Raw genomic sequence first — 21,966 nt, forward strand, 5'->3', positions numbered from 1 at the left:
TGTAAGAGAAACAGATATCTAATTACAGTTTTCTATATTTCAAATAATTATTTAAAACTTTTTTATAAACAAATGCAATTTGTTACTTTTCAGTAAATAGATTCAATTTTATTTATAATATTGACTGTAAATGTCTTGCTAATGTTTTTTACAATTTCTTCTAAACTAATACACTGTTGCTTATAAACTTATTAATATTAATATTTTTTGTTAATAATTATTTAATATTTATGCCCTACATTCAATTTACTCTCACATTGTTATTATAAGGATTATTAAGCGGGATTTCTTGTAAATTGAAAATTGTATTTTTTATTTTAATCTAAAATGTTATTTTTAAAAGTTTTTTTGTTTCTTTTGAAAAATAGTGAAAATGCAGCCCTTGTGGCCTAAAAGTCAAAAAATGTCAAACGCCAAACGAAAAATGTTCCGTAAAAAAATTCTAATAAAAATTCTCATTGAAATGGAAAATTATATTCTCATCGGAATTCTGATCGTAATTCTCATTTAAATTCTCATCTAAAGTCTCGTAGAAATGATTTTCATCCAAATTCTCATAGAAATAATTTTTATCAAAATTCTCCTTAAAATTTTTATTAAAATAGTTGTCAAAATTCTCTTCGAAATAATTATCATCGAAATTCTCATCAAAAGTCTAAGAGAAATTTGTATAAAAACAATTGTCATGGAAGTTCTTATCTAAATTCTCATCGGAATATTTTCCATCGAATTAATCTCAATAGAAATTCTCATTGAAATAATTTTCATCGAAATTGGCATCAAAATTCTCGTGGAAATAATTTTCATCGACATTCTCATCGAAATAGTTCCCATGAAAATTCTCATCGAAATTCTGATCAAAGTCATTTTCATCCAAATTTTCAACAAAATTCTCATTCAAATTCTTATCAAAATAATTCTCATAGAAATTCTTATTGAAATAACTCTCATCGAAAAAAGTTTTCATCGAAATTCTCATAGCAATAATTTTTATACAAATTTTGACCGAACTAGTTCTCCAGAAAATTCTTATCAAAATGCTGATTAAAATAATTATCATCGTAATAAACCTCATTGACATTCTCATTGAAATTCTCTTCAACATTTTCATTGAATTTTTCATTAAAATTCTCACCGAAATTCTCATCAAAATAATTTTTATTGAAGCAATTTTTATCGAAATAATTCTTATGGAATCAATTCCTATCAAAATCCTTATCAAAGTTCAAATTGAAATTCTTATCTAAATAATTCTCATAAAAAATCTCATTGAAATTATGATTCAAATTATTCTCATCTAAAAAATTGTCGTTGAAATTCTCATCAAAATAGTTCCCATGGTAAGTCTCATCGAGATTTTGATCGAATTTATTCTCACTCTCATTAAAAATTTCATGAAAATGCGAATCAATATTGCCATAAAAATTTTCATCGAAATTCTAATCGAAATGCCGATTAAAACAATTATCATCTAATAATCCTGATTAACATTCTCATTGAAATTCTGTTCGAAATTTTCATTAACATTATCACCGATATTCTCATCAAAACCATTTTTATTTAAGCAATTGTTATCGAATTAATTCTTATGGAATCAATTCTCATCAAAATTCTCATCAAAGTTTAAATTGAAATTCTTATCAAAATAATTCTCATAGAATATCTCATCGAAATTCTGAATAAAATAATTCTCATCGAAAAAATTTTCTTCGAAATTCTCATCAAAATAGTTACCATGGTAAGTCTCATCGAAATTCTGATCGTATTTATTCTCATCGGAATGACTCTCATTGAAAATTTATTAAAAATGCGAATCAACATTCTCATAAAAATTTTCATCGAAATTCTGATCGAAATAACTCTCATCGAAAAAATTTTCATAGAAATTCTCAGTGAAATTATCATCGAAATTCTGATTGAGATTCTCATTGAAATTTGCATCAAAATTCTCATCGAATCTTTGATCAAAATTCCCATAGAAATTCTGATTGAAATAGTTATGGTCGAAAAAGGCATTGGAATAATTCTTATCAAAATTCTCCATAAAAGTTCTCATCGTGATTTTCATTAAAATTCCAATCGAAATAATGTGCATCAAATTTTACATGGAAATTCTCATTGAAAATTGGATAAAAAAAGTCTAAAAAATTGAAGATATGAGTGATACTCAGAATTCCAGAATGTCTTTAAAGACCATCTTATTACTATGCAAAATCCCACATTAACTTATTATTTTTTTCCCTTACTTCCGATCTTACTTTTCATTCCTGCTGCGATAAAATCTCATAATTATTAAAATGAAAGTTACTCCTAATGTTTAATGCTACAATAACTTTTTCTTTAAAATTTCCGCCTAATGCACTTTTAAGTGCATGTAACACAAGTTTCAAACAATTTGTACTCGGAAAGAATCAGTAATGCGTTGGCCAACTTTGTCGAGAAAATTAATGCATGCACGTTTGCAGATCCAAACGCAACGCACGGTAGCATGAGTGTTTTATTGTGTATGCACTTACTGTGTGTGTGTGTGTTTTGGTGTATAGAGCAGAGTACACACACATGAACACATGTATACGTTCCCCGGGGTGTCACGTGTTGTTTATGCGATCTAGTGAGTCTCCGCCCATCGGCTGATCTACAAGCGATTTTCAACCGAGGGTTCCAGAACGAGGAAAGGAAAGCAGCAGAACGATCGCACTGAATCGATTCATTCGTATCGTGCCCAACCAAGTCGATCATATCGATCTCTATATTCGCACAAAGGCGTTCTTTGGCTTCTTCGATCGTAAATTTCATATCTTTCTTCCCTACCTTATCTTATCGCCACGTCTACATTACGTATTCTTATTCTCTGTACTGGCAAAAATAGCACGCTTATTGCATTTTTCTTATTTTGATTGTCTGATTATCAAATTGCAATATATGTGACGTTAAAGGAAGAAACAAGCTTGAGAACCGAAAATGAGTTTTTCTTTGTCCTGGCAGTAAATAGCACGCTCGTTACGCGTTTCTTATTCTGAATGCCTGATTATCATATTGGAATATATGTGACGTGAAACGAAGAAACCGAAAATTAATTTTTCTCTGTACTGGAAAAATAGCCCGCTTGATATAAGTTTCTTACTTTGACTGCCTAATTATAAAGCCTTGGAATTGAAAATTAGTTTTTTTCTACGGACAAAAATATCATGCCTGTTACACGTTTTATACTTTGATTTGTTTGCTTATTAAATGGCAACATATTTGATATTGAACGAAGAAACCGAAAATGAGTTTTTCTCTGTACTGGGAAAAATAGCACGCTTGTCATAAGTTTCTTATTTTTATTGCCTAATTATAACATTTTAATATGTATGGCGTAGAATAAAGAAGCCAGCCTTAGGATTGAAAAATATTATTTTCACAGGTGAAAATAGCATGCCTGTTACACGTTTCTTACCGTTTCTCGCAATATGATTGTCCAATTATTAAATTGTAATGTGTAAGGCGTAGATCGAAGAATCCAGCCTTGGGATCGAAAACTAGTTTTTTTACCGACAAAAATAGCATGCCTATTATAAGTTTTTAAAATTTTTATTGCCTGATTATCAAATTGCGATATACGTGATGTAAAAAGAAGAAACCAGTTTTAGAACCGAACATCAGTTTGTATGTGTACTGGCAGTAAATAGCACGCTTGTCACACGATTCTTATCTAATTGCCTGATTATCAAATTGCGTTCTATGTGACGAGGAACGAAGAAACCTAAAATGAGTTTTTCTCTGTACTAGCAAAATAGCACGCTTGTTATAAGTTTCTCATTTTGATTGCCTAATTATAAAATTGTAATATGCGTGGCGTAGGACGAATAAAGCAGCCTTGGAATCGAAAATTACTTTTTTTCATAGGGACAAAAATATCATGCCTGTCACACAATTTCTTATTTTGATTTTCTGGTTATCAAATCGCAACATATTTAACGTAGCATGAAGGAACCGAAAATGAGTTTTTCTCTATACTGGCAAAAATAGCACGCTTATTAGACGTTTCTTATTTTTACTGTCACAAATTTTAATACATGTGACGTGGAAAAAATAAACCAGATTTAGGATAAAACATTAGTTTTGCTCTGCAATGGCAAAATTGCACGCTTGTTATAAGTTTCTTATTTTGATTGCCTAATTATAAAGCCTTGGAATCGAAAATTAGTTTTTTTTCTACGGACAAAAATATCATGCCTGTTACACGTTTCATACTTTGATTGTCTGATTATTAAATGGCAACATATTTGATATGAAACGAAGAAAACGAAAATGAGTTTTTCTCTGTACTAGCAAAATAGCACGCTTGTTATAAGTTTCTCATTTTGATTGCCTAATTATGAAATTGTAATATGCGTGGCGTAGGACGAAGAAAGCAGCCTTGGAATCGAAAATTACTTATTTTTAATAGGGACAAAAATATCATGCCTGTTACACATTTCTTATTTTGATTTTCTGCTTATCAAATCGAAACATATTTGACATAGCATGAAGGACCCGAAAATGAGTTTTTCTCTATATTGGCAAAAATAGCACGCTTATTAGACGTTTCTTATTTTTATTATTACAAATTTTAATATATGTGACGTGAAAGGAAGAAACCAGCTTTAGGATCGAAAATTAGTTTTTCTCTGTAATGGCAAAATAGCGCGCTTGTTATAAGTTTCTTATTTTTATTGACTAATTATAACATTTCAATATGTATGGCGTAGAATGAAGCAGTCTACCCTTAGAATCGAAATTTTTTTTTCACCTGTGAAAATAACATGCCTGTTACACGTTTCTTATTTTGATTGTTTGGTTATTAAATTGCGATATACGTGACGTGAAACGAAGAAACCAGCCTCAGAACCGAAAATGAGTTTCTCGCTGTACTGGAAAAAATAGCATGCCGGTTACAGGTTTCTTATTTTGATTGTCTGATTACAATATTGTAATATATGTTACGTGGAAGGAAAAAACCAGCCTCCCAACCTAAAATAAGTTTTTCTCTGTACTGGCGGTAAATAGCACGCTTGTTCCACGTTTGTTATTTGAATTGCCTGATGATGAAATTGCGATTTACGTGAGACAGAATGAAGAAATCAGCCTGAGGATCTCAAATTTTGATTGCCTAATTATAAAATTGCACTATGCGTGGCGTAGGACGAAGAAAACAGCCCTAGTATCAAAAATTAGATTTTTATGTACTAGCAAAAATAGTATGCCTATTACACGTATCTTATTTTGATTGCCTGATTATCAAATTACAATATATGTGACGTGAAACCAAGAACCAGGTTTAGGATCGAAAATATCTTTACGATAAAAGCGACGTAGCAATAAATAATAATATTATGTGTTATTTTCATGTTTTATTACGACTTTTGGAACAAAATTGAAAAACTATCGGAAAAAACTGTATAAGAGGCGAGCGCGATGCGAAAAAAATCACCTTCCAGTTTTGAGCTTTAGAAAATTCACCTTTGATCGCGGAATAATGGGTGTTTTTTATTCGATAGGGGAAATCTTCATTATCAAGAATCAATAAAAATCGGAAAATCGATTTTTTAGCCATGAGGCTTTTTCTAAGGTTTTTTCGTGCCACGCCACATATGTTTCAATATAAAGTACTATACAATTTAAATAAAAATCATAAATGAAGATATTACTGCAAAGTAATTTGGATGTTAAAAAGCTTTTTTTATAAAACTAAAAATTTACAGAGGTATAACATTTACAAAATTCCGAAACACACGGAGATGAACATTTTAAGTCAAATAACGCACGATATGAAAAAAGATAATAGAAGAAAAATGTTATTTTTGTATAGCCCTACAAGATTATCATAAAAACTTTTTGAATTTTTTTTGAAAAATTGGAAACTTAAATTTTGACCGCACAAAAAAAAATAAAAAATCAAAGACTGCATTTTGCGGTCAAACTAGACAAGATAGAGAAAAAAATTCTGAGATAAACATTGTGCGACCAAAAAATATCTACAAATGTGTTATTAATAAGTTTTTTATAGGAACCGTAGTTTTTGTTTTATTTACAAAAAAAAAAATTTTAATAGAAAAATTAAATTTTTCGACACACGACACAAGCTAAAAATAAATAAACAGGTAACATTTTTTCAACTAAAGTAGAGTAAAAAAATGGTTATTAATGTTTTTTTAAATATGATAGGCGGTTTCTATTTCAATCGTGAAAAATATCATTAAAAATAATTTAATTAAATTTTTGTTAAAATGACACAAGATACGAGAGAATGAATTCACAAAAGTTGTCCAACCCAAAAAAGTCTAAAAATTATTTTCGAATGTTTTTTTGATAAAACGCGTGGTTTCCGTTTTAATCCTGAAAAATAACATTAAAAATAATGGAATTGAATGTTTGAAAAAACGACACAAGACAAATTAAAATTTTCATTAAGGCGTCTATTCCAAAAAAGTAGCTACAAAATTTCATTCACCCATTTTTTTATATGACAGTCCGTTTCTTTTAACTTTTAGCATACAAAAATTTCCAAGTTTTTTTTGAGTATCCAAAAATGCTTCTTTCTCATTTATATTATCAAATTTAAAACATAAAAACTATGAGAATTTCTTCGTAAAAGCCGAAGGAGCTTTAACAAAAGAGAATTCACAATCACGAAGTTACTGTTGTCGATGCTTTGACCTTTACTTTTTAAAAATCTGTGCAAAAAGACCGAATGCGAAGTGCGACAAACAAGATTCGTGCGCCATAGGCATGCTCAAACTTACGAGCGAAGCAAGCCGCGCGCGATAATTTTTTTCTCTACATAAACAAAGTAATTTTTTTTCGAAATCTCTTAAATAAAAAAAATCTATTTCTAAATGGCCGATCTAACTAAGAATTTTATTAAACCGGGATATGAATCGGGCCTACAATTCGTACAGATTTCATAATCATAACTCTTTTAGCTTTCGAGATAGAAAGAGAAAAAAGTGACATTTTTTCTTAGAATCTCGATGAAAATTTCCATGAGAATTTATAATCAGAATTTCGATGAGAAATTTTATGAGACTATGATGAGAATTTTAATGCGAATTTTGACAAGAATTCCAATAACGATTATTTTATTGAGAATTGCGATGAGAATTTTTATATAAATTTCGATGAGAAGTGCGATGAAAATTATTTCGATGAGCATTTCGAGCAGAGTTATTTCCATTTGAGTTTTTCTAATGAAAATTTTAATAAAAATTTCAATCAGAATTTCAACAAGAACTCTTTCTATGAGATTTCCGATGAGATATATTTTGATCAAAATTGCGATTAGAGTTTCGATTAGAATTTTGATGAGAATTTGGATGAAAATTTTGATGCGAATTTTGATGAGAATTTTAATCAGAATTTTGATGAAAATTTCGATTCGAATTTTTATGAAAATTTTTATAGAAATATTTTCACTATAACTTTTATGGGAATTATTTTTATGAGAAAAATAATAAGAATTTCCATGAGAATTATTTCCATTTAATTTTGTTATTCCAATGAGAATTTCGATTAGAATCATTTCGACCAGAATTTCTATGGAGATTAAAAATAAATGTATTGTTATATTTATATATAAATATACAAAATATATTTATTTGGATTAGAATTTCAATGAAAATTTTGATGATTATTATTTTGATAAGAATTTCGATCACATTTTCAAATTAAAAAAATTCAACTAAAAAAAGAACTAATTTTCAACTGGTTGAATTTCAGCTAAAGAACACGAATTTTCCAACAAAATATTTGAATTCTCGAAAAAAATTATTGTTTTCCAAACACTAACATTTTTCCAAAAAAAAGTTGAGTTTCTGCATAAATAGTTGAATTTTTTATTTAAAAAAATTGAATTTTCAACAAAATTTCTGAATTTTTAAAGATTTCATTGAAAAAAATATATATTTTAAAGAATGAATTTAATAGTTACATTTTGAGTTTACAAAATCAATTTTCGACAAAAAAAAACATGTTTTTGACCAGCTAAATTGAACCAAATTGAAGAATTAAAAGAAAAGTTAAATCCACAGTCTAAAAAATGAATTTAAAAAAGTTAATTTTCTACTAACTATTTAATTTCACAAATTCAATTTTTAACAAAATAGTTACTTTTCCAAAAAATGAATTACATTTTCAATAAACAATTAAAATTCTTAACTAAAGCAAAAGTTTTAAGGAAAAATCTAGAAAAATAGGAAATACCTGAAAAACAATATAAGTATTGTTTTTTAAAAATCTACTTTTAATATTTGAAGAAAAACCGCGATAATTGTACTAAAATCTGGAAATTAATCAAAACTACCAGCATTTTCTTCTTAAATCAGAAAAATATTTAGCGCCTAATAATCTTTTAAAAGCAACATATTTCGTCTCCGAGAAACTGCCTTATTTGAAATGAATCTAATAATTTAGAGAGCTTTTTTTGACTTTCATATAAAATTTAGATTTTTTTTAGTAAGACTCTTATGGATTGACAAGCTTCGACTTAAAATTTTAAAATAAATTTTTTTTATTTTGATTTTCAGTTAATTTAATTATTCGATTTACAATCTTGTCACTAATTGGCAGATACAAATTGCTGAGTTTAATTTCATGGAAGAGAATTGATAATATCCTATTGTCCTACTATTAATTAAATCCCATTTGACAGTAAAAAGTTAATTAAAGTGACTTTGGATATTGGCAGTGAAGCAAGTTGGCTAAATAAAAATTAGTTTAAAAAATAATAATAATTAAAAGGTGTTATTTTCCATATTTTTATAGCTTTTTAGCAATTAAAAAATTATAATTAATAAATAATAATTAATAATTTTATCTACAGATCAGAGAAATCAGACATTTTGATCCATTATTCCCATCTCTTAATGGAATTAGAGTTCACATTCCGAACATTATTTGCATATAAACCGCTATACACAATTAGAGTTGCTTCCTCTGAACATAATTTCAGTTGCATATTTCAAATATCTACCCAGAAATAATTACCCCCGACAATAATGAAATCTTATTCATAAACGATGCAAATTTAGACCCTAAAAGCAAATAGATGTAAATTTAAAAAAAATATAGTTCAAATAGTTGTTTAAAATCAATTTTATATACCAAAAAATTTCCTATTTCATTTTTGCTTGAAAATCAATAGTTTTTAGTTAAAAATGCAACTATTGGGTAGAAAATTTGTTTTTTGTTATTGTTGTTTCAAATCAAATTTTAGCGGTAAAATCTTCAATATCTAATTTTTGATTAAAAATGAAACTATTTTCTTTAAAATTAATTATTTTGTTCTTTAAAATCAATTTTTTCTACTAAAAAATAAGATACTTCATTTTTGTTTAGGAATTAAAATATTTTTCTGAAAATTCGTTTTTGTTGTTGTTTAAAAAAAGTGTTTGCAGTAAAACTTTTATTATTTTTTTGTGAAAGTTCGTTCTTTTAGGATTAAAAAATGGAATATTTCATTTTTGGTTTAAAATTAATCGCTTTCATTCAAAGTTCAACTTTTTGCCTGAGAATTCGTTTTTTATTGTTGTTTAAAAGCAATTTTTTGCACTAAAAAAATTTATACTTAATTTTTAGTTGAAAATTTAACTATATGGTTGAAAATTCGTTTTTATTGTGGTTTCAAATTAATTTTTTACATTAATTATTTTAATTTTTTGTAGAAAATTAAACTATTCTGTTGAAAATTCGTTTTTATTGTTATTTAAACCTATTTTCTTGAACTAAAAGTTTACTTGTTTCGTTTTTTATTGCAAATTTATCTTTTTAGTTAAAGTGCAATTATTTCATTGGAAATACGGTTTTTTGTAGTGTCAAATCAATTTTTTTTTTAAATTGATCATTTTTAGTTAAAAGTTCAAATATTTAGTTGAAAATTCGTTTCTTTTTTGTAGTTTAAAAACAAATTTTGCACTAAAAAATTTAATTTTTGGTTTATAATTAAATTATTTTGTTGAGAATTCGTTTTTTGTTTTTAAAATCAAGTTCTCGAAATAAAATTTTGACCATTACATGAAAATTAAATTGAAGCTATTTAATTGGAAATTGGGTTTTGTCTTTGTTTGGCATCAATTTTGTCAACTAAAAATTAAATATTTAATTTTTGGATAAAAATTGATCGTTTTCATTTAAAGTTCAACTATACGGTTGCAAATTCGTTTTTTGTAGTTTTAAATAAATTTTTTACACTAAAAATTTTTTTATACTGATAGTTTTTAGTTGAAAACTCGAATATTTAGTTAAAAATTCGTTTTTTGTTGTTGTAAATCAATTATTTGCACTAAAAAATTTAATATTTAATTTTTTGTTTAAAATTAAACTATTTTATTAAGAGTTCGTTTTTTGTTGTTGTTTAAAATCAAGTGTTAAACTTAAAATTTTACTATTTCATTCATGATTGGAAAATAATCGTTTTTAGTTGAAGCTCAACTAGTAGGTTGGAAATTCGTTGTTTTTAAGGATTTATTTAATAGTTTATTTTAATTTAAATATTACACAATTCGTTTCTTTGTTGTTTCAAATCAATTTTTTAAACTTAAAATTGAACTATCTCAGTTTACATTAAAAATAGATTGTTTTTCGTTGAAAGTTCAATTATTTGCTTGAAAATTCATTTTTTTTGTTTAAAATAAATGTTTTGAACTAAGAAATTAAATATTTAGTTTTTGGTAGAAAAGTAATCGTTTTTATTAAAAATTCAACTATTTGTTTGAGAATTAGTTTTTTGTTGTTTAAAATCGATTTTTTACACTAAAAAATTTAATATTTAATTTTTTGTTGAAAATTGATCAAAATTAATTTTCTAGTACGTTGTTTATTTTATAAACAATTAGTTTAATTTTTAACCAGATATTGGAATTGTTAAAGAAACAAGAAGTATTTTCTACAAAAAATTGAATTTTTAATCTGAAAATAAGAATTTTGAACTAAAAAGTTAATATTCTAAAATTTCTAAAAAGCAGTTGAAAGTTGAAACCGAAAAATTAAATTTTCGCCAAAAACTGTAATATTCGATATTTTAACCAAAACCTTTTTCATTTTGAATTAAAAAAACAATAAAAAATGTTAACAAAACATTTGTATTTTTAACTAAACAAGTTAAATTTTGAACTAGAAATGTAATAATTAAATTTTCAGTTTAAAAAAACCTAATTTTAAACGAAAAATTAAACAAATTTTCAAAGTGCCTTCAACCAAAAAGAATTTTTTTTTACAAATAGATTCAAATTTTAATTAAGTTTAATTTTCGACCAAAGAATATGATTTTTAACCAAATAGCTGTCTTTTCAACAAAATAATTAAAATTTCATTCAAATAGTCGAATTGTAAAATAGAGCAAAAAAATAAACAAAAGATTGAGAAAATGGGGTGTCTTCTTGAAAAAGTGAGTAGAAGAGATATTCTTCAAAAGAGGGGAAAGATCCGCTCCTATCCTATTTCACAACAAAAAATGACAAACTGCTGGAGATTGAAAGGTTACTGAATCCATTAATTTTTTTCAAATATTTTGCTAATATCAATATATTCAACGCAGCATTATAGTACATTTTCATACGCAAAAGCCATGCTTGTAATAAATTACCGTCTGCAGCCGGTTTTAGGTTAGAAATGTATGAATTTGAAAAATTTTGCGAGGGGAAGGAAAACTGCAGAAAACCTATCCCGAGCGCAGCCAGTTACGAACAGTCATAGTTTACAATCCATCAAGACAATACTTCGCATCCTTCAACAAAGTATCCGACTTAGCTATAGATTCCTTATATAGCTTGTCACAGCAGTCTACGGCAAACTATAAATAAATAAAAGAATATTATTTTTTTATATTTATGTTTTACGTGTGTATATAATAACCTGATACTGATATAGGATTTTAAAATATATATGAAATTACAGTCAAACCTCAATTTAGTGATTATTTTATTAGTTATTTTGATCGATTTGGAAAATAATTTTAAAAAAACTTTTTATAAATAAACAAATATGACAAAAAAATTAATTGTTTTTATTTTACGTTATCGGTGCTCTCCAATAAGATGAAAATGGTTGAAATCGCCTAAGTTTGATAGATTAACATTAGTTAAAGATAATCCAATCTTGTTTAATAAACGAAAAAATTGTTTATAAACAAATTATTTCTTGACAGAATGTCTTAGATCGATTTCCGTAATTTTTCAAGTTATATTGCAAGAAATTTCGATAAAAACAATATAATTATGAATAAATTTTTTCTTGACATTATTATTGTTAATATTATGAACAAACTTAATTAACAAATGCATTAATCAGCCATTTTTTGACAGAAAAATTTTTTTTAACATATTTAATAAACAAATGCACAGATAAGGCATTTGTCGAAAGAAATTTTTGTTTTTCGATCACAATTTTTTAATTAGGAACTTCATGATGAACTTTTTCGTCGACAAATGCCCAAATAATGGATATAATTATTAAATCGGTTTAAAAAATGATGGAATTTATCAACTAAGTATGAGTGTTAACGAATTTTACAATAATTATTTCAATTAAAAAGCATGATATTGAAAAAAATAATTTTTCAATCGACAGATGCCCAAATAATGCATTTGTTTATTAAAATTGTTTAAAAGATGCATGGATAAATAAATTATAAATTTTTGTCTGAAATTATCATAAAGTTCCTAATTAAAACAGTTTTCATCGAAAAAAACGAATATTTCTTTTGATAAATGTCTTATCTATGCATTTGTTAAAAAAAATTATAAAATAATTGCACTAGTTATGCATTTTTCTGAAATTGTCATTAAGTTGCCAACTGAAAGGACTGATATTGAAAGAACGAATTTTTTGCAGCAAAATGGCCGAATAATGCATTTGTTTATTAAACATTTTTTTCGAATCATAAGATTAATCAATAAATTATGAACATTTTCTAAAATTATCATAAAGTTTCGAATTAAAAAAGTTGTCTCGAAAGAAACCAAGTTTTCTTTCGACAAATGCGTGATGGATGCATTTGTTTTATTGTAAAAAATTATAAAAATTTTCAATTAGTTATGAATATTGCTGAAATCGTCATAAAGTTCCTAACAGAAGGGACTCGCATAGAAAGAAAATGATTTTTTTGCCGACAAATGCCCGAATAATGGATTTGTTTATTAAGTTTTAAAAAAATTATAAGATTATTCAACAAATTATGAAATGTTTTAAAATTATTATAAAGTTTGTCATTAAAAAAATAGAAGAAAAAACCATCTTCCTTTCAAAAAATGCCTGATTGATGAATTTGTTAAAATAAATTTGCTTTATATTATTAACAATAATAATCTCGAAAAGAAATTTCTTCACCATTATATCATTTTTATACAAATTTAATAATCATATGAATTTTTTGGGCATTTGTCGACGAAAAAGTTCGTTTTTTCAATCTCAGTCCTTTCAGCTTTTCTCATTACTTTCATTTTTTTAATAAGGCTGCAGCTTCAGTATAATTCATTTTTTTTATTAAATTTGTTTTAAAAAATATATAAATTTCATCAACTAATTATAAATTTTTCTGAAATTTTCATGAAATTGCAATTAAAAAGACTGACATGAAAAATATAGAAAAATTCCGACGGCAAATGCCCCAATAATTCATTCGTTTAATAACATTATTATAAAAAGTCATAAGATTGATAAATAAATAATGCATTTTTTCAGAAATTCATATAAAGTTCCTAATTTCAAAAGTTGTCATCGAAAGAAACGAAATTTTCTTGCGACAAATGCCTTATCTATGCATTTATTTATTAAATATGTTGTAACAAAATTATTAAATTTTTCAACTAGTAATGCACGTTACTAAAATTGGCATGAAGTTCCCAATTGAAGGGACTAGCATTGAAAAAAATAAATTTTTTTGCCGACAAATCCCCGAATAATGCATTTGTTTATTAAATTTGCTTAAAACATCACAAGATTCCAAAAACTTTGAAAAGCGTAAAATGATAGAAAATCGTAAAAAACATTTTTTCAACATATAATTAGCTTATAAACAATTTTTTGTTCATTATATAATATTGAAATATCTTTGAATAATGTTACTTTTTAAATCTTAGGCGATTTAAATAATTTCCATATTACTGACGAGCACCGGGAACACCAAATAAAAAAATGGCCATTTTTTCGTTATATTTGTTTATTTATAAAATATTTGAAAGCCTATTTCAAAAATCAGGCTCGACAACTCACTTAGAAACCTTATAAGCTTTTTTTGGAGATTTTTTGTCCAAATTTTGAACAGAAAAAATATTTTTTCCCACTTTGCGCCGCGGGTTTGCGGTAGATGTGCGGTGTTCACTCAGGCGTGATAAAACAGAAGAGTCCCAAAACCGACACTAAATCCGGGTTGGACTGCATTACATCTTTCAAAATCTTTTTTATATGTATAAAAAAATATTTAAATGAATATTATTAAGTTCACTAGAAATTTTCTATTAATGGTGTTTTTACGATGAAAATTTCCAATTTTTTTTACTTTAAATTACCTAAAATTCTTCGTATAAGAACTTTGTTTTTGGTTTAACATTAAATAAATACCTAAAATGTGCAAGAAGAATTATATTTTCCATTTACCTGATAGTCATTTTTTTTCTTGCCACTTATAATACACTCGTCACATGCATTTGAATAGTCAAGATAAATTCCATACTTTGTGTCATCATAATCCGTTTGACAACCTATAGTATTTTTTTTCGCATGTCTTGCAGCTCTCAAAAGAGCCTAAATGACAAAGATAAATAAATATATGAAAATTCGTTCATTATACTAATAACTAAGCTTCACAGTTAGTTAATAATTAGCGACAAAAATTAGAAAATTTTAAGATTTATTTGATGGAAGTTTTTTTAATGACCATAAGAAATGTACTAAGCCGAATAAAAATGTATTTCAGATACAAATTTATTAATTTATTTTAATTTTAAAAAACTGTCTTTCCTACTATAAGAGATGACTTTTTAATGAAATACTTGAATTGTCAATAAAATAATTACATTTTTAACATAATAGTTGAATTTTAAACCTAAAAGGATAATTTCCAAACAAAAAAGTGTAATTGTTTATATTTCATCTTTAAAAGATGAGATTTATACAAAAAAAATAATTTTAAAACAAAAAGACGAATTTTCAACAAATAAAGAATTTTCACTCAAGAAAGAAATTAGACTTTTTAGCTGAAAAAGATCAATCTTAAAAAAATTTAAGTTCAATTTTCAGTTAAAAAATTAATCTTAAAATATTTCAGTTTACTTTTCAAGATCGAAACATAAATTTTAAACAAAAAATTGATTTCCTACGAAATAGTTAAGTTTTCAACAAAACAATAGGAGTTTTAACCAAAAAGTATGATTTTGTAACAAAATAGTCGCATTTTTATCCTAAGAAGATAAAATTTTATTTAAAACAGATGGATTTTTAATTAAATAAAACAAAAATTTAATTTCCATTCAGAAAAGATTTCAGTTCTTTTTCCAATACCAAAATATTAAATTTAAACAAAAACTAAATTTTCCAGGGAATAGATTAATTTTCAACAAAACAGTTGCATTTTTATCGACGAAAGATGCAATATTTCTACTAAAAAAGATTAACTTTTGAATAAGAAAGACAAATTTTCAGAAAAAATAGTTTGCATTCGAAAAAGATTTCAGTTGAATTTTCAACAAAACAGTTGGATTTGCAGCCAAAAAGGATGTCTTTTTAAGAAAACTTTTAAATTTTCAACCAAATAATAAAATTTATAACTTAAAGGATAATCTCAAGGAGAAAGTTTTTGCGAATTTGCAAAAATTGCGTACATAAGGCAAGACCTCTCACTATTATTATTTATTATTATATTATTGTTATTGTATATTATTATATTATTATTTATAGCCATTGTCTATATTAATACTTAATACTTGCGGTTTTTTCTGAGGTTTTTTGAACTTTTTACCCAATTTTTAATTAGTGTAAAGCAAGTATTAATTCCAGTTAACAAAAAGAATTCTTTAAACAATTTATTATTATTCTTAATAATATTCTCTTTGTTCAATGGTAGAAAGTTGCAGTTTTTTCTAAATTTTTAAAACCATTTGTCTATTTTTCACATAAAGTGAGTTAATAATTAATTAAAATACGCAAAAATAATAATATAAAAAATTATTATTGTTGGTAACAATTTATTATTGTTTATAACTATCTTCTCATAGATAAGTGCTAGAAATGTTGCTTATTCGATACCTTATTTTTCTCTCTTGTGTAAGACAGCTTTTTTGTTTAAATTAATTTTCTTAAATAATAAGAATAGAACAAGAATAAGTCACTTAAAAAGTACAATGCTATTTAAAAAATTATTTTTGTTGAGGTTCACTTATTATTTCTTAATAACTAAAAAGTGGAACAAAAGATAAAAATTTCAGAAGAAAGAAATTTTCTAGCATGATTCTACGAGAAAATAGTTATCAACAATAATAAATTGTTTAAATAATTTTTCTTTATTAATTTGTATTAATTATCAGTTTACAAAATTAAGAGTGGGTGAAAAGTTAAACATTTTAGAAGAAACCTCAACTAACCAGCATCAATAAAGAAAGAGATAGTAATTAAAAATAATTTGTTTAAATAATTATTTTTGCTAAACTGAATTAATTAATAACTCACGCTAAGTGAAAAATATATAATTAGTTATAAATTTCCGAAAAAGCTGCAAATTGATGTCTTTATTTAAATTGAATACTATTAACAGTAATAATAGATTGTTTGTGCAATTGATTTTGTTAATTCCAATTAATTATTTAACAGACTCGAGTTAAAAATGCAAATGTATTGTTGAAAAGTCATTTTTTTCCATGAATAATCAACTACTTTGTTAAAAATTGATTTTATCAGTTGAAAGCTTATCTCTTTGTTTCAAAATTTAACTATTTTTATAAAAATTTGTTTCATGTTTGGTTCAAAAACATTTTTTTTAATTGACAATTAAACTATTCATTTTTTGATTAAAGATTATATTTTTGGTCAAAAATTTAACAACTCGGTTAAAAATTCATTTTTTTTTAAGGTAAAAGTTGAACTTTTTGGTTGAAAGTTTAAGCGTTTTGTTGAAAATTTGTCTTTCTAGGTAAAAATTTAATCTTTTTGATTGGAAATTTATCCTTTTTATTTAAAAATGACATTTTTTCGTTAAAATATAAACTGTTACATACTTTGTTGAGAATTTTTCTTTTTTGGTTGAAAAGTCGATCCTTTAAATTAAAGCTGAACTACTTTTTTTTAAATAATTTTTTTATTAGGATTCATAATCAGAGTTAAAAATTCAACAATTGGCTTTTCAATAAACTTTTATGTTGAAAATTCTAATTTTATAAACAATTCATCTTTTTGGCTTGAATATACATAAATTTGGTAAAAAAGCAAACTGATTGGTTAAAAATTAAATTTATCGGTTGAAAAATCCTATTTTTGGGTTGAAAATTCATCTTTTTGATAAAAACTTAATCTTGTTGGTCAGAAGTTCATTAATTTAAAAACAAATTATAATTTATTTATTTAAAAGTATAACTATACCATTTTTTAAAACTTTGGCCTGTAAATTGGATGAGTAGATTTTTTTGATTGGGCATTAATCTTCTTGGTCGTGAATTCACCCTTTTGGTTGAAAATTTAACAATTTTGTGAAAAAAATTATTTATTTTGATCAGTCATTTTTTCTATTAAAGTTTTTATCTGAAAATGTAACTATTCTATTTTTGATTAAAACTTTATTCTATGTATTGTATAAGTTGAAAAGTAAACTATTTGATATCAAATTCTTATATTTTGTTAACAAGTTTTTTTTTCGTAGAAAATTATTCTTATTTGTTGAAAGTTAAACCTTATGGTTGAGAATTCAACTATCTCTTTAAAAAATCATCTTTCTTTATTGAAAATTATCTTCTTTGATTAAGATTCAACTAACTTTTAAAAAAATTGACTTTTTGAGTTGAAAATTCGAATATTTGATTGGGTTTTAATCTTGTTTTGAAAATTCCAATATTCGATTACAAATGTATTTTCATCATCTTACCTCAGTTTTTTTTCCTTTTTTATTTAGGAAATCGTACAATTCTTGTGAACGATCGTTCTTATTTAACTCATCCAATTCCTTCTGTATATATTTATTATCTTTGCCTGAATGGACTATCTGTAAAGTTAGAAGCAATTATAAAAAAGAATTAAAATATTATAATAGAAGGTTAACCGATCATAACGAGATAAGGAAAATTAATAAATAAAAAAAAATTCGCCACTGGAAATTCTCAAAAAATCGATTACACATGGTGTTAAAGGATTACTACTACATAAAATTGATATTGATATACACGAGAGTGGTCCAAAATTTTTTTTTCGAATTTTTATGGGGACACCCCAGAAATACGTTCGAATCCACAGTAAAATAAATGCTTTTTTTCGGAAAAAAAAATTATATTTAGAGGTGCCGCAAGCCCCATGAAGCTTAACATGTGTTTCCCATAAGAAAAAAAATACCTTTTTGTCATTATTCTTCAGGATCCTCAATATTATTTCAGTCAAGTTCAACCTCAACATTTCTCTTTACAATTAGCCATAGAATATGAATAAAATATGACTTTTCAAATATCAACTGAATAAGTCTGTTTTATGGGGTCCCCAAAAAACCCCATAAATGAAAAAATGGGTTTGTGAGTTTCTGGCGCTAATTATGACTTTTTTGCGGTTATTTTAAATGCGAATTGTTTCTGGCACATGAAAAACCATTCGATACTGATAATTAGATGTTTACATACATTGTTTAAACAATTTATCATTGTTTTCAGCCATTTTCTCATAGAATGGAGTTCGAAAGACGCTGTTTTTTTGAAAAATCTTAAAGATAAATTATGTAATTAATTGGAGTCAAGAAGATTAATTATTCAAACAATTTATTTTTATTGTTGATAATATTATATTTAAATAATGCTAGAAAAAGCATTTTTTAAATTACTGGCTTTTTGTCCAGTTTTCAATTAAAATAAGGTAATAATGAATTCAAGTTAACAAAAATAATTTTTTGAGCCATTTATTTGTATTGTTAATAATATTCTCTTTGCTTCATTGGTAGAATGATGCGGTTTTTTTCTGAAATTTTCAAATGTTTGTATATTTTTCATTAGGCCCTTTTTTCACTTAGCGAGGTAATGATTAATGAAAGTTCACAAAAAAGTTTGTTTACACAATTTAATATTGTTTTTAACCATCTCTTCTTAGAAAAGAAACAAAGAATAGAATAATTAGGAATAGTTGGCAGGGACTTGTAAAAGTTTCATCCTTTTGTTTTGTTTTGAACTACAAGCATAATTTATTCTAACAATTATTTTTGATAAATCTAATTAATTATTAAGTCACGCCTAATAATAATATAATTTTTGTTAACTTGAATTTATTATTACCTCAATTTAATTTAAAATTGGACAAAAAACCAGGAATTTTAGAAAAAACGGCATCTTCTAGCATTATTTAATTATAATATTGATAACAATAATAATTTGTTTAAAGAAGTTATTTTCTTGACTCTAATTAATTACTCAAATTATCTTAATTGAAAATTTGACTATAAGTGAATTTTTTTAACCGAAATTTTGTAGCATTTTTATAATAGAATATTAAGAATAATAAATTGTTTAAACAATCAGACTTGTTAACATTGATGAAATATCACTTTCCTCTAATTGTCAATTCGGCAACAAGGGGAGAATTTTTCAAAAAACCGCGTCTTTGTAACACCATTCTATGAGAAAATTGCTAGGAACAATAATAAATGGTTAAGAAAATGTCTGTGAACATCAAATTATCAGAATCAAATGGTCTTTTGTGTGCCAGTAACAATTTGCACTAAAAACCATAAAAAAGTCAAAATTAGCGCTAAAAACTCGCAAAACCGATTGAAATAATATTAAAGATTCTGAAAAAGAATGACAAAATCTTATTTTTTATTAGTCGATACTGCTATTTCATTAACTGGTACGGCTATTTTATTAGTCGGCACAACAATTCCATTAGTTGCAGTGACCATTTAGTTAGTACCAACAACTAAGTAAATGGTTGTACCAACTAATAAATGATAGTGCCTATATTACCAACTAAATAGTTTGCCTAGCTACCATTTCTTTCAGTCTATATTCATTTATATTGATTTATATTGATTTGTTCAAGTCCTTTGTATTTTCTGAATTCAACGCAATTCTGTGAATTTTGATGAATTTGTTTAATTCTTCTCAATTTTCTGAACTATTTTAAATTATCTACATTCTTTTGAATTTTGTGAATTCTTCTGAAGTCTGTGAATTCTTTTGCACTTTGTGAATTCTTCTCAATTCTCTAAACTCTTCTTAATTTTCTCAATTCTTGTCTAGTATTTTTCCAATTCTTCTATATTCTGTTAGCTCTCTTGAATTAATCTTAATTCTCTATGAACTTTTAAATTCTCTAAAATATTTTGTTTTCTACATTCTTACGAATTATCTAACTTAATCTGAATTCTCTTATTTCTCTGAATTCTCTGAATTCTTCTAAATTGTAGAACTTTTGAGATCTCTGAATTTTCTAGATTTTCAGAAATATTGTGAATTCCTTGTCTTCCTTTGTATTTTATTTTTGTTTAATTATCTCAATTCTTTTGAATTCCTTAAATTGTTTTGAACACTGTTAATTCTTTTGCACTCTGTGAGTTTTTTAAAATATTCAAAAGTTATAAAGAAGTTTAAACTAACCTTAAGAACATTCAAATGATTTCAAAATAATTAGAAAATATTTTTTAAAATGCAGTGATATCGCGAAAAATCAATAAATTTAGAACAGTTTAAAGAGTTTAGAAAATGTAAAAACAATTCAGATAATTCAGAAGAATTCATAGAATTGAAGGGATTCAAAAGAATTCAGAAGCATTAAGAGAATTAAGAAGAATTCAAAGAATTTAGGGAATGCAGAAGAATTCACAGGGTACAAAGGAATTCACAGAATTAAAACGAATTCACAACATTCAAAAGAATTTAGAGAATTTCAAAAGAATTAAGAGAATAGAAAAGAATTCATGGGACTAAAAAGATTTCAGATAATTTAAAAGAACTTTAAAAGTTTCAGAGGTCTCGTGAGAATTAAAAAAAATCAGAATACTTTAAAGAGTTCAGAAAATTTCAGCAGAATTTAGATAATTAAAAAAAAAAACAGAATACAAAAGAAATAATAGAATAAAAAATATTTCCGAGAATTCAAAGGACTTCAGACAATTTAAATGTTATCAGAGAATTCAGAATAATTCAGGGTATTGTAAAAATCTCAAAAGATTAAAAAAAGAACTTCAAAATTTCTGGCGAATTCAAAATATTCGAAAAAAGTTAAAATAATTCAACGTCTATTATAATGGTTTCAATGTCATTGAAAAAAATATATAAAAATTCAGTGATATAAATTTCATAACAGTGCGCAAAATTAAATAATTTATACTTTGTTTAATTTTTATGGTTATAAATAAATTATTAAAATATGACGTTTTTGACAACTTGTAACGTAACTTACTTGGAAGGCACAGAATGCCAGTAAGAAGCATAAGGTGGCAAACTGCATTGTTAAAGAATTCGTTTCGCAAAAAAAAATAAACTAGCAGTATGACCTCTTAATGTGTAAAGTTGACTTTTTATACCAAATCTCAGTGCCTATTCACGCAGCTTTTTTGACAAACAAATTTCGCAAGATTTGCGCTAATTCTCATTCAAAACGAGATGACTAGTCATTGTCATACTAAACACTCATCTTATCAAGAGTAATTTAATTTTTCTTTAAAAAATAATGTTTACTTTACGAGAATAATAACGTTTCTTATGTATGCCGATTCAAATATTATTTATGGTAACTGATGGATCCAGAAAATCTGACTCAAAACAATAAAAAATA

General features: G+C 25.5%; 1 protein-coding gene across 1 annotated transcript; it reads right to left on the bottom strand.

Moving 5' to 3' along the window:
* Positions 1-11,589: 11,589 nt before the first annotated feature.
* On the bottom strand, positions 11,590-21,639 carry LOC117180756. Its single transcript, XM_033373247.1, has 4 exons — positions 21,592-21,639; positions 18,086-18,202; positions 14,614-14,760; positions 11,590-11,809 (listed from the first exon to the last, which is right to left on the bottom strand). Exons 1-4 carry the CDS (start codon positions 21,637-21,639, stop codon positions 11,714-11,716), a joined length of 408 nt encoding a protein of 135 aa, XP_033229138.1. The 3' UTR covers positions 11,590-11,713.
* Between the last annotated feature and the right edge of the window lie 327 nt (positions 21,640-21,966).

This window comes from Belonocnema kinseyi, chromosome 9 (assembly GCF_010883055.1).
Source record: "Belonocnema kinseyi isolate 2016_QV_RU_SX_M_011 chromosome 9, B_treatae_v1, whole genome shotgun sequence".
Taxonomy (NCBI): domain Eukaryota; kingdom Metazoa; phylum Arthropoda; class Insecta; order Hymenoptera; family Cynipidae; genus Belonocnema; species Belonocnema kinseyi.

What these genes read in the sequence shown, in the direction of transcription:
- LOC117180756 (XM_033373247.1), bottom strand. Translation starts at nt 21,639, where the DNA reads ATGCAGTTTGCCACCTTATGCTTCTTACTGGCATTCTGTGCCTTCCAA. An exon ending in TGGCATTCTGTGCCTTCCAA is followed by an intron (nt 18,203 to 21,591) that starts GTAAGTTACGTT and finishes CTAACTTTACAG; the next exon opens with ATAGTCCATTCAGGCAAAGA. An exon ending in AAAAAGGAAAAAAAACTGAG is followed by an intron (nt 14,761 to 18,085) that starts GTAAGATGATGA and finishes TTTGTCATTTAG; the next exon opens with GCTCTTTTGAGAGCTGCAAG.